This window comes from Sceloporus occidentalis, unplaced genomic scaffold, assembly GCF_023333645.1.
Source record: "Sceloporus occidentalis isolate IW3139 unplaced genomic scaffold, rSceOcc1.0.p SCAF_33, whole genome shotgun sequence".
In the NCBI taxonomy this organism is placed as follows: domain Eukaryota; kingdom Metazoa; phylum Chordata; class Lepidosauria; order Squamata; family Phrynosomatidae; genus Sceloporus; species Sceloporus occidentalis.
In genome coordinates, this window is record NW_028317013.1 from 322599 (window position 1) to 336243 (window position 13645).

Here is a 13645-nt window from a genome sequence, read left to right on the forward strand (position 1 = left end):
GTAAATATACCGTATTTGCCAGAATATAGGCCACACTTTTCCCCCCTACTTTAAGTCTTAAAGTGGGGGTGCGGCCTATAATCTGGGTTTTATTCGTATCGCCCGATGCCCGGGACATGCAGTTCTTTGGGGAAGCAGCAGTGTTAGGATCTAGATCCCCCGCAGTGCTGCAGAGGACCTGGATCCTCCTCTCTGGCAGCCGGTAGATGTCTGCGCGATGCGCATAGACAACCTCCGCTGCAGGAACTTCCGCCGGGGCTTCTATAACAGAGCACCGGCGTGACATAACCTTCCGATGCTCCACCATAGAAGCCCTGGCGGATGTGCCGGCAACGGAGCTTGCGCGCAGATGTCCACCGGCTGGCCCTGCTAGACACCAGGCAGTACATTGGTAAGTCTGAGTAAGTAGAGTGGCATATCTAGGGAGCAGAGTGGCATTATCAGGGGGCATAAAGCATATCATGGGGGGCAGAGTGGCATATAAGGGGGGCATAAGGCATATCAGGGGTGTAGAGTGGCATATCAGGGGTGTAGAGTGGCATATCAGAGGAGCAGAGGGGGATATCTATGTGTGTATTTTTTCTTTAAAAATAAATTTTTCTTTAAAATAGCACCAAACTTTAAGGGTGCGGCCTATAATCGTGTGCGGCCTATAATCGTGTGCGGCCCATAATCGAGCCAATACGGTAATTATCCATGGAATTTAAAATCTGGTAATTCTTACTAGTTTTCATTCTCTGTTTTAAGGCTCATTTGCGACAGTTGAAATGCAGCCATCAAGAGAAGGTTGGTGGCTTTTGGATACCGAGGTTGCCGAATATCAGCAAGCAGGAATGCAGGCAATGTTTCATATTATCCATAAAGGTAGGCACGTAAGCATCAATTATGGTTATATCAATTGACAATGAATTCTAAAAGTATATATTAAGGTGATAATTTCTAATAAATAACATAGATATGTTAGACTAATAAAAAAACATTGCCACACCAGTGGCCGTGCATTATTTTAGCCCTTGCTGTTCTGTGGGAACGACTGGGACACTTATTTATTGATCTCTGGTCAAAGGAGAAGACTCTGGAAATAGTGTGAGAAATGGAATTAACAACCAGTGCCGGAATAGGGTGACCACATCGGCCATGTTTTTCAGGACACATATAATTTTGACACATATAATTTTGACATATTGCAGACCAGGCCAGAAAAAAAATCTGTCTTGCAGTATGTGGGATGTGTAGATTTACGGAAGGGAAGGGAACCAATTAATCAGTTAGTCCCCCCATGCTGCAGGGCTGGTCAGCAATATGTAAATATTATACGTGTCCTGGAAAACATGGCTGGTGTGGTCACCCTACTCTGGAACTTCCAAAAGACAGTAGCTGTCATGGTATACAGAGCCTTTAACATTGGAAACACACTATGCTAAGCATAGATTAAAAAAAAACATGTATTTGAAAAAAAATCGGGGGGAAAATTTATTTTTTTGAAACCTAGACCAGTGAAATCTACAATAGGTTACTGTTTATAGTTCTTTTTACATAATATGTTTTAAGAATTATTGAGGAAGAGGAATTTGTAAGATAAAAGCGTTCTTCATATACAAAAAAAAAATATGGTTTGAATGACAGTAGTATTATTGTAGTATAGTACTTTTGCGGCAAATGAAGACCACTTGCTGTGATATAACTAGTTATTCCTCTCTCAGTTTCACTTAATCACAAATTGCAGTCTCTCCAATGGAAAAGAAAAATGCCACATTGATGTTAGGCCATGTTCTTGGCACAATAAAAGTTCATTATATCAAGATCATACATTTGCGGGATATTTTCCAACTAACCTATAAACACCTACTATAAGACATTGCCTGTTTTTGGATAGCGCTATAGTGATTCCAAGAGAGAGAGATATAGAAGACAGGTTTATTTTTTTACGGTAACAGCTAGTGACAGAGACGAGGCCATATAGAAGAGATTGGCTGACTGGAAAAGTACTTCAAAAAACATGGCTAAAGCTGCAAGCCACATGCAGGATGAAGGTGGAGGGCCCCCACAAAGATCACCTTCAGCAAATGCAAGAAATTGCTCCACCAGAGTCTGAGTTCCAGTTACTGGGATCCCAAAGGAATTTGGTACTTTCTGGGTCCTGGTATATGACATTCCTTTCAACAACACCCTTGTAGTTACTTCATATTCACATCAACACCACAGCCACCTATGTGGAGGTCTCAATCCCCCACCCTTAACCTTAACTCATACCTGGATTTAGCCACATATCTATGCCATGCTGCAGGCCATGGCCATGTAGGGACCACCACCTTATCTATGTTGATGGTGGCAGGTGGTACATCAGTGGACTATGGACCAAGCCCACTATACTTGTATATGGCGCCAGCTTATTGCAGGGCCCACCTGACTTCTCCTCAGAAGGATATAGTTATAAGAAGGTAATCTAATATATTTGTTAACTCCAGTCAGATGCCATCAATGTCTCAAGCTGATGAGTATATACCAGCCAACAGCACCTATGTATCCAGCTCGGCAGCCAAGCTATCAGCATCAGCCATTAGAATCTGCTGCTCAACTTTAGTGGCACTCGCACAGACATCAGATCCTGTGAGGGTCACACTCAGTAGTTCCCTAGTCCTGCAGTCAGAAAAGAAAATATACAATTTTTTATGTTTTTTTCCAGGTAGCGTGATAACGTTTTAATGTTATGAAAACTGTACTGGCATTGAAAATGTAAAATTGTCGCTGTCATTGTATACTGTGTTTTACGTATCTGCACATGTTTGTGTCGGCCATTGTGTGAGGATATTTGCGTCAGCATCGGTGGTAAATTCTAGAGCAGCAGAAATGTCCCACTGCCACATCCCAGAGAGACAATGTATCAGGCTGCTGGTAGCTCCCACTGCTAAATAGGCCTGTTAAAAGGGAGATAATTGATCTCCCCAGCCTATTCATATCATGTTCATTTTGGCGCAGTGTGAACAGTAAGGACAGCAGCGCAGAGGGGACTGTTGGTGGCACTGCGCTGGATTAGGCCTAGGGCATAGTTTAAGGTAAGCGTGTTACTAGTCAGCATTCTAGAGCAGGTTAAATGTCTTGTCAGGTATTTCAACATCTGTAGACAAACTATTTAATGGTCTCGATTGTATATTTGAAAATATATGCATTGTGGACATGCACCCCATTTAATCACTTAGGAGAGCTGTTTTTTTTGTTGCTGTCAATGTAACATAGTTGACAGTCTTGAATCTGTGACCATATAGTTAAGTTAAGACAAGAAGATAAATTGCAAACCATGCTTTATCCTACAATTAACAGTTTAGCAGTCAGGGCATTAATCCCAAAATGCCGAGAAAGTGGCAGGTCCACAGGGTGGCACAAATCTAGGGGCACTCTTAAGGGCTGTACCTAGACAGCACATCACCCATAGCATGCTGTACCAGATGGTTGTCATTCTCACACACAATACTGAGAAAGGGATGACTGGGGTTGCTGCCTGGCTCAGGCATATGGCAGGACCCATAATAAATACATTGCTGTCAGGAAGATGTGGCTGTCCCCACTCTATTCAGTTGTAACCCTTGGTTGGTAGTTTAGAAATCATCAATTCCAAATACTAAGTTATAAAAAAAAAAGTCTGCAATGCATCAAGCACATTTAGTTAAAATAAACTTTGTTGTGTTCTCTGCAGATTGCAACAAGCCGCTAGGCATGACAACGGGACTTATATCTGATCAACAGATCACTGCATCTCATTATACAGGTAATTTAAAAGCTTAACATTGAACCAGAAAGAACAATATCTATAGTGGTTATATATAAACATCATGACCATTGTCCTTTGCTGGTGTAGTACAGTATATCATGGTTGCCAAAAGTCGCTGCTGGGCATATGTCCGGGGTGTACTAGGAGATAGGGGCAGAGGGGTATGGAGACAGGAGTATGAGCAGTGAGGTTGGGAGGGAGATGGACCCTGAAGGGAGGAGGCAGATAAGGCAGGAGGTATGGCAGAAGGGTACGGACACTGGTGAGCGACAGACGTGTATGGACACTGTGTAGAGGGAAGGAGGCAGAATGGTATGGACACAGAAGTGGGGGTGTATGCAGAGTGGTATGGACACTGAAGTAGGGATGGAGGCAGAGAGATACGGACACTGAAGTGGAGAGGGAGATAGACACTGAAAGAAGGAGGAGGCAGAGAGGTGTGTACACTAAGGGGGAATGAAGGCAGAGGGGTAAGGACAGAAGACATCCTTTCACAATTGTATACCATTAACGGGTATAGATATGCAGGGGGGGTTAGAAGGTTAAGGACACTGGTGGAGATGGTAGCAGAGTGTTGTGGACAGTGGAGAGACTGGGGGCACTGGGTAAACAAATAATAGTTATAGGAAACTAAGAAAGTGATTTCAGTGAACAATGGGAGTGGTGCTGAGGGGGCCTTGGCACACTTTAATGGACCTCAAAATTCCTGATGGCAGTCCTGATCATAATTTTCTCCATAAAGTTTAGTCTCACGTTCTTTACGTTTCCAATTGTTGTTTGGTGGAGGACCCTTTATAAGGATAGGGGAGGAAAGGAAGAAAATAGATTCCCTGATGGCACACCTGGCAGACACTGTTGTACCTCTGTGTCTCTGAATGATTGGAACAGACCACTGTAAATGACATTTTAACTGTCAATAAAAAAGTGCAAGTAAATCTAAGATTATTAGTGTCAATTCTGATATCTTTTTTATGTACAATTTTAATTTATCCACAGATTCTTGGGAACCCAAATTAGCCAGATTAAACAATGCTGGTTCATACAATGCTTGGAGTACTATAATGAGTAAATCTTCATTACCATGGATTCAGGTATGTGTTTAGTATGTAATGCTTTTAATTTTGTATTTTCAAAAGAATTGTATGAAAAATGTGATAAGTAAACAATCGCAAGGAAAAAATTTGTCATAAATAGTGGTCCATAAATTAAAGAAATATTGCTGATTTTGTATTACCATATTTGCACGATTATAAAACGAGATTTTTTTCAGAGCAAATGCTCTTATTAAGACAATAAGACAACTTGGGCAAGGTTAATCGTCCTTAAATTAGGCATTCCCTTGGTGTAAGATCAGTTGCTGTTGTCGGTTTTGTAAAACTATTTTTTCATAGTACTCAAATAACTCAATATCTGACTGTCAATATACCTACTACTTGTGTGTTATTGGTCTTATAACAAGATGTCTTTACTGGTTGCCATTGTTGTTTTAGGTGGATCTGCAAAGGATGTTTCTAATCTCTGGGATTCAAACACAAGGAGCCAGTAAATATTTGAAGCCATATTATACCACAGAGTTCTTTGTTGTATCCAGCAAAGATAATAAGAAGTGGGCAGCTTTCAAAGGAAACAGCACTGGATCACAAAAGGTACCTTCAAAAGCTTTAGCCATAGAAAGATATGTAAATTGTTATGCCATAAGCATCTAAACCACACTCAAAAGATTTTGCATTATACAATCTCTGACTGTTTTTCCTTCATCATCAGGTAGACGGGACTAAAGCTGTTAAATATTTTTCATTATTCATCTAGTTTGTGAATATTAAAAGTGAAAAAATCATGTTTTACAGCTCTTTGATGGAAATAGTGATTCTTCCACTATAAAGCAAAATCAGTTCCATCCTCCAATTTATGCCAGATACGTGAGAGTTTATCCAACGAAATACTACAACAGACCAACACTTCGTTTGGAGCTACTTGGGTGCGAAATACAAGGTAGGGTTTTTCATGTGATAGTGTTGACAAATATATGGTTCTCTCTCTTAACGTAATTATGCATGTAAAATTTTTAAATGTCTTACATTTATGCTATTTAGTCTAGATTTTACAGATGTAAACAATAAGTCTAGAAATTTGCATTAAGTTAGGGTCAACAACGTTTTTATAAAATTTAACAAAACAGAAATGTACTGTAAGTGTCAAATTATAAATCATTATTTAACAATGTATTATCATCATCCATGTATACTAAACATGTTTAGCTGATAATGTGTTGGTAAAAAATTGATGGCTGTTCCAAAATGGATTTTGGATGTGATTTACCTCACAAAGTGAAATGAGGTGATTTACATCACTGGGCTGGGAAAAGGCAGCCAAACTGACGTATGTGCATATACGGGAATTGTGCACAATAATAATAATATAAATAATAATAATAAAATAAATAACAAAACAGATTTATTCATACATTGTTGATTACATTTGTTTCTAAATGCTCGCAAATCTCATTCTTAGGTTGCTTTTCACCATTGGGCATGGAAAATAATATGATTAAGGATGAGCAAATAACAGCTTCATCATACAAGTCATCCTGGTATTCTTCATCCTGGAAACCCTCCTTAGCGCGTCTCAACAAGTATGGCAGTGTCAATGCTTGGCAAGCCAAGGTAACAAGCAGGAGTGTTGAGAGACACACAAATGTTTTGGAACTCAAACCCTAAACTTCAACAGAGAATGTTAAAAGTTACAAATATAGCCCATACCAATAATATTGGCAAGTCTATTTATTTTCTCCAAATAAAACTTCACATCCTTGAAGCTCTTCCCAAAAAATAATTTGATATTTAAAAATATGCATTTTTTCATGAAGCTTTATCTAGTTTCAATATGCAGAAATCAGAAATCCAATAAAAAAAACAATCCAAAATTGAGCAGATGACATTTAATTTTGTTGAAGCCGCACAAACCCCCTACCACCACCAAAATAAAATTGACCTTGTAACTTGTTTTGAAAATATGGCAGTTGAGATTTTTGGTTTACGACATGGGCTGTTTGGTGCCAGGCTATTTTAAAGCGTCTAGAATCAGTCTCCACCAAATGAGAAGGAAACGAGGATTGTTAATCATGCATGGTAGTTATAGTGGCTGCTCCTACAGGCATTTTGCTGGATTTTTAGTACATTTTGATGTGTTAATTTTAATCTGTAGTACAATTACATAAATTTAATAGGCACACTAAACCATGGAATCAACAGTTAACATGGTGGCTGATCCACCAGCAAAATGCTAATGATAGCAATATAAATGCAAAAATATGTCAACAGTTTATGTAAATGTAATGCAAAATTATGATTTGATCATTTTCTGTAGGCAAACAACAATCAACAATGGCTTCAAATTGATCTTCTGCAGACAAAAAGGGTTACTGGGATAATAACACAGGGTGCCAAGTCAATGACTACTGAAATGTATCTTAAATCATACAGTGTGCAATACAGTGAAAATGGAAGGGACTGGAAACCGTACATTGATCAATCAAATTCAATGGAGAAGGTACTGCATTGGTTACCTACAGAAAATGCTCTCATAAGTAAAGGTGTATAATGATGCATATTATTTCATATGTGGGGTAATGAATAATGACTAAAGAGTTACTCAATTGGGTTTATTCAATAAGAAGTTGAGTGGACAGTCGTCCAAACCTGATTAGACTCAACTCCAGTCATATGTCCTGGCATGGTAACACTCGCAATACAACTCACGGATTCACTAATCTGTGAGTTGTTTGCTAGGGCATGTGAGTGCCAGTGGTTTTAAATTTGTACGTTTCAGGTGAGGGCATGTAAGTTCAAGATGAACTTAAGTGTTCTTGTCTGACACCTGCAAAACCACACCCCCTGCCCTCATTATTCATATAAATTGAATCATTAAATTTATTAAAATAAATAAATAAATACATTAAATGATTCTCCTGCCCTGTGCATGGAAGAGGGTAATTAAGTATCCTTGGAAGGGTATATTAGCCATTATACACTTCTCCCCGTTCCTTGTTAATGGATAGGAGGTTAAATCATATTTTTAAAATAACAAAGGAAGGCATGGAGCCCCAGACATGCCTTCCTTTCACCCCACATCCCATGTCCAGTGGGATGGGGGCTTTAAATTAAAATAAATCACACTTGGGGGCAGGGGCGTACCTAGAGAATTTGTCACCTGGGGCGGATCCTGTATGTGGCACCCCCCCCCCACATACACTTTAAAATGGCATAGCTTCTACTGTTATATACCGGCGCAGACACTGAAGGTGGTACAGCATTACTGTTATCAGTATATACTGAGGCAGACATTGACGGTGGTACAGCATAACACCTATCACTATATACTGAGGCAGACATTGACAGTGGTACAGCATAACACCTATCACTATATACTGAGGCACACATTGACGGTGGTACAGCGTAATTCCTATCACTATACATTGAGCCAGACATTGACAATAGTGCAGCATAACTCCTATCACTATATACTAAGCCAAACATTGATGTGGTGTAGGCCTGCCACTTCATTAGTAGTAGGGATGCACCGAAACGAATTCTGGACTGAAACCGAAAATGCAGCACTTACCTGGCCGAAACCGAATATGACCCCCCACACACCATAAAAAAAAATATTTTATTTAAAGTTAGTAACACACCAAAATAGGACAAAACAATTAAATAACAATATTAACATATATATATATATATATATATGATTGTTAACAGCAATCACATTCCTATCATGCCCAGGCATACCCAGATTCCAGGATATACTCGCAGACTTGGCATGATAGGAGTATAATTGCCCTATCTACCCCTTCTCACTCCCTTCTGTCCTATCTACCCCTTCTCACTCCCTTCTCCCTATCTACCCCCTCCTAACTATCTACCCTCTCCCTCTTTGAAGTTCACTTACCTTTCAGGAGTCCTGCTGTGGGGCTGCAAGGCCTCTGTCTCCCAGCTCTGCCACTGTATGGAACAGTATAGAGTGATGGGAGTTATGATGTACTTTAGAGCATAATTATAAAATGAAAAATTTATTGGAAATGGTACAGCATAACACCCATCACTCTCACACATTTACCAATCCACACATACACTAATCCACACGTATACCAATCCACACGTATACCAATCCACACGTATACCAATCCACACGCATACCAATCCACACATATACCAATCCACACATATACCAATCCACACATATACCAATCCACACATATACCAATCCACACATACACTAATCCATACATATACTAATCCACATATATATATCAATCCACACATATATACCAATCCACACATATATACCAATCCACACATATACCAATCCACTCTCACTCTATGATTTCCTACCTTTCCTCTTTTCTCCTTACAGCTCCTTTTCCTCCTCTTCGCTCCTCTTCTTCAGTTCTTCTGTCTTCTTCCGGTTCAGAGGGCACGGACAGCGGTGGGCGCGGCTTCAGTGTTGTGCGCCGGGATCTGACAACAAATCCCGGCGCACAGCAGCAGTTGCTGCACGGATCGCAAGGGAGTGGTATCGGAGGTCTTTAACAGACCTCCGGCTCCCTTGAGTGATTTTAAGCCGTGTTCAAGGAAGATACCGCTCCCTTGCGAGCCTGCTCCTCCAGCAGCGGACATTACTGTCCGTCTCTGGAGGGGTGCCGGCAAATTGGCACCCCCCTGATAAGCGGCACCCGGTGCGGACCGCCCCCCCGCCCCCCGCTAGGTACGCTACTGCTTGGGGGTATCTCTGCTCCCACACCCTGTCCATTGGGATGTGGGATAAAAAATAGATAATATACCCCACTATCAATGACCTGTGCCTCCCTTAGGGTTTTTAAAATATGTTGTTTAACCCTCCATCCCCATGAGAAGGGGATGGGGTATATAGGCTAATATACCTGGTGGAGGATGGGGTTTAATTGCCACCCTTCACATTACGTTTTTTAAATTTATTTCCTCCCTCTATCCTTTTCTCTATTGACTAGGGAGGGTATTAGCAAGAGGAATTTGCAAGTCACACAAAAGTTTCAACTTGCTGGCAATTTGTTGATTCCAAAAGTTGGCTGTTTTTTTCAACTTGCATCAATTGCATATTTTGCGTGTGCTAATGCGAGTTGTACTGTGGAACTTCAATTGGAAACTATTTATATAAATCCCAAGGAATATCACTTTCTTTCATTTACTTTATTTCTATTACTATTTACTTATATTACTATACAAGACTGATTTAAAATTATGATTTATAACCCTGTTAAGTGTTATTTAAATGCAATACATTGTGGAAAAACTTCCACTTATATAATGAACTAATCGCATGATGAAAAACTATACTATTTTTTTATTTTAGGAATTCAAAGGAAACATTAACAGCAGCGGGCATGTAAAGAATGAGTTTCAGCCACCAATAATCTCACGTTTCTTGAAAATCATCCCAAAATCCTGGAACCAAAACATTGCACTTAGACTTGAACTCTTTGGTTGTGGTGCATAAATAAACAACATAGTATATACAGTTGGACTGCCAGATTAACATAGAATTATGTTTTCTTGTTTACCCACTTAATAAAAAATAACTAAATTCCTTACTAATAGTTTTTGCGCAAAGAGAGATTCACTAATCATGGTTTCTATGATGCCAAATGGGTGAGTGAGCATCCACCACAACTAGAGTGTAAAAAGTTTGCCATGACAATCAGTATCTCACATATTTACATTTGAATTGATCCAGATTTAGCATAGGGATTAAAAATATTGCTCAGGTTACCGCAATATCCATTGACATTCTCCAAACTAGACTGCAAAAAAAATCTGAAAGCGATCATTGTACAAGGTATTCATTATACAAATGCTTAAGATCTGACTATTTAATAAGTTTGTAAGCACGTAATGATATTGTTAAAGTTAAATTTAAAAATGATACTTCAAGTGCACCATTTTTTCACAAAGAACAGCCCAGGAGATAATCTCTTGATTATAAACCCTACGTTGCTTTCATAAAAGGGTGCGAAGATTAACATTAGCATATATTTAAATTAAGGGAACTAGTTTCTATTTTTACTTGGTAAAAAAAACACAATGATCTTATGTTCAAAATTTCAATGTTTTGAGGTTTTTTTATACTGTGTTACTGCTTTTGGGAGAAATGTATTAACCAATGTAAAATAAACTATTTTTGCGTGTTGTGTATAGTAATTTTACAACTATGTATTTTTGTTCTTATTCATGTAACCGCACTTCTACTGCACTGAAAATAGTGTAATAAAGAAAAATTCAGATACTAATACTAATTCATTTAAAAAAAAATAAGGCTAATTAACATGTCATCAATCATTTCCTGACAGTAATCTGGTGTGCTGTAATAAAAGCTACCAATCTGTTTAAGTGTTGGCAAAGTGGGCCTAGGACGGTGGCAGTAATAAAAAAAGCTTTGATGTATTAAGTGGGGCTGCTGATTAGCTGAGCATTTCCTCTTACCTATCTAAAATGGCTGCTGGTTTTCCAAATTTTTTTTTAGGGTAAATCAATATTTATTGAAGTTTCGTAACGAAAGGGGTACAGAAAGAAAAAAAGGGGGGAGGGGAAGGGGAAAATGGCATGAGATACAAGAAAGAGCAACAATGCTCCCAGCAAGTGAATACAGCATGAGCTGAATAGCAAGAAGTGCATAACGTAGTTGACATAAAATATAACACATCTAGCCAGGACGGTCACAAGAGCATTCAACAGACGAAACCCTAGCGTCCTTGTCCTCGAGAGAGAGGCAGTAAGTCAATAGAGCAGGTGCACAATAGCAAGGAGTACACCTTGGAGTTGGCGTAAAATAGAACATATCAAACCAGTACGGTTACAAGAACATACCACAGGTGTAAACGCGGCGGCTGCGCCCCGAAGAGAGACGACAAGCGAGGAGAACAGGAAGTGAGCATCAGGCAATACTGATCAACAATGTGACCCAACCGGCAAGCACGGCCGTGGGAGTAGGCAATGAGAGAGACGAAGATGACCCCAGCCACAGGAAAAAACGACAAGGGAGTCAAGAGGAACAGAGTGAGGTCAGGGAAAGAAGAACAAGAGCATATCCACAAGGGGGAAACAGGGGTACAGGTGCTGGGAAGAGGCAAAAGGAGACCAGGGGAAGAGGGAAAAAAGAAGAAAAAAAAAAAAGGGGGGGAGGGAGGGGGGAGAGAAAGGGACAATACAAACAAAGAATTACGCAAGCAGGGGCGGATAATAATTGTGAAAGCAGGCAGAGATGTCGGAAGGGAGAGAGCGGACCTGACCATCCGGGGAGCGAATCCTGGAAATATAGGCAGGCTTCCGAGTGGCCCGGAGGGCTCTCGACAGGTATTTGCCCGTCTTATCGCCATGTTCATAAAACAAGGCCCTCGTGCGCAGGAAGGACCGGTGCATTCTCTGATTAAGGATTGTGGCTAGCTCCCTACACAGGGTCAGCAGAAGCTGCAGGTCGTCCCCCGACATAGAGGCCTTGTGAGCCTGTTCAGCCCTAGCTATTCGACTATAAAGCTCATCAATCTTAGCCGCCTCCTGGCGTTTACGATGGGAGCAGACACTGATAAAGTGGCCCCGGAGCACACATTTATGGGCCTCCCAAACAGTTAACCCTGGGGTCCCCGGCCTCCGCCCGGGCCGTGGCATCAGATAAGATTGCCTCATTGAGACGCCAGGAGCACCCCGAGGGGCAAGCGAGAGAGGAGGCCAGGGATATGGAAACTGGGGCATGATCAGACCAGGTGGCAACCCCGATAGAAGAGCTACGTAAAAGGGAGGCATGACGGCAGAGGAGAAAAAAATAATCAATGCGGGAATAGGAATGGTGCGGTGTAGAATAAAAGGTGAAATCCTTATCGGCAGGGTGTAGGGCCCTCCAGCAGTCGACCAGTTTATGGTCCGAGAGAAGACAAGAGATCGACCACAAGATGCGACGGGGCGTTCTCGTAGAACCCGCAGACGTGTCAAGAGGAGGATGCAGGGCCACATTAAAATCACCTCCCAGCACCAGAATCCCCTCCTGGAAGCCCTCCAGCCTCCGCAAAACAGTGCGTAAGGTGATATGTTGTCCCCGATTGGGCAAATACACATTCGCAAAAGTGTACAACTGATGCAGAATCGTCCCCTTCACCAAAAGGAACCTCCCCTCCGGATCGACATGGGTATCCAACACTTGAAAGGGGACGCGACTAGAGAAGAGCACAGCCACACCCTTAGTCTTTGCTGACAGATTATTGCTATAAAAACCAATGGGGAAGGACCTGCCGGTCAATTTAGGAGCACGGGTCTCGAGGAAATGTGTCTCCTGCACAAAGGCGATATCGATCCGTCCCCGTCTCAGTTCGCGAGAGAGGGTGCAGCGTTTTTCGGGGGTATTCAGACCACGGGCGTTAATAGAGAGCAACTTAAGCGAAGCAGACATGATGGGCTATGCGCAACAAACAGAGAAAGAGAGGGAAGAGAGGGGGGAGAAAAAAAAAAGGGGGGGCACAGGGAGGGGAAAATAGGGTAAGGAAAGAAGGGGAGAGGATAAGAAGGAAAGGAGGAGAGAAGAAGAAGAGGAGAGAAAGGGGAGGAGCAAGTAGCTCACAAACCAATAGAGAAAACACCAACCACGGCCACCGGGAAACAAAACCGGTATTTCGCGGGCGTTACCGTGAAGGGGGAGAACCAGCCCAGAGAAAAAAAGAGGGCCACTATGCGAAATAAGGAAAAATGAAAATAAACAACCAACAAACAGAACCAAACGCAAGCCGCCGCCCGCAACTGCATACAACACGCAACAGACAGGACAAAGCAGATATTGCAAAACAAAGGAAAACAA

The 13645-nt window shown here is 41.2% G+C and overlaps 1 protein-coding gene across 1 annotated transcript in view; it reads left to right on the plus strand.

The window, feature by feature from the left end:
• Positions 1-10303, plus strand: part of LOC149298294 (coagulation factor V-like) — a 43443-nt gene extending 33140 nt beyond the window's left edge. The window contains exons 19-26 of the mRNA XM_089487477.1: positions 748-864; positions 3695-3766; positions 4766-4860; positions 5260-5415; positions 5617-5761; positions 6281-6432; positions 7136-7318; positions 10160-10303. Coding sequence (XP_089343603.1) covers positions 748-864; positions 3695-3766; positions 4766-4860; positions 5260-5415; positions 5617-5761; positions 6281-6432; positions 7136-7318; positions 10160-10303 — 1064 coding nt within the window. The remainder of the gene's footprint in view (positions 1-747; positions 865-3694; positions 3767-4765; positions 4861-5259; positions 5416-5616; positions 5762-6280; positions 6433-7135; positions 7319-10159) is intronic.
• The last annotated feature ends 3342 nt before the right edge of the window (positions 10304-13645 follow it).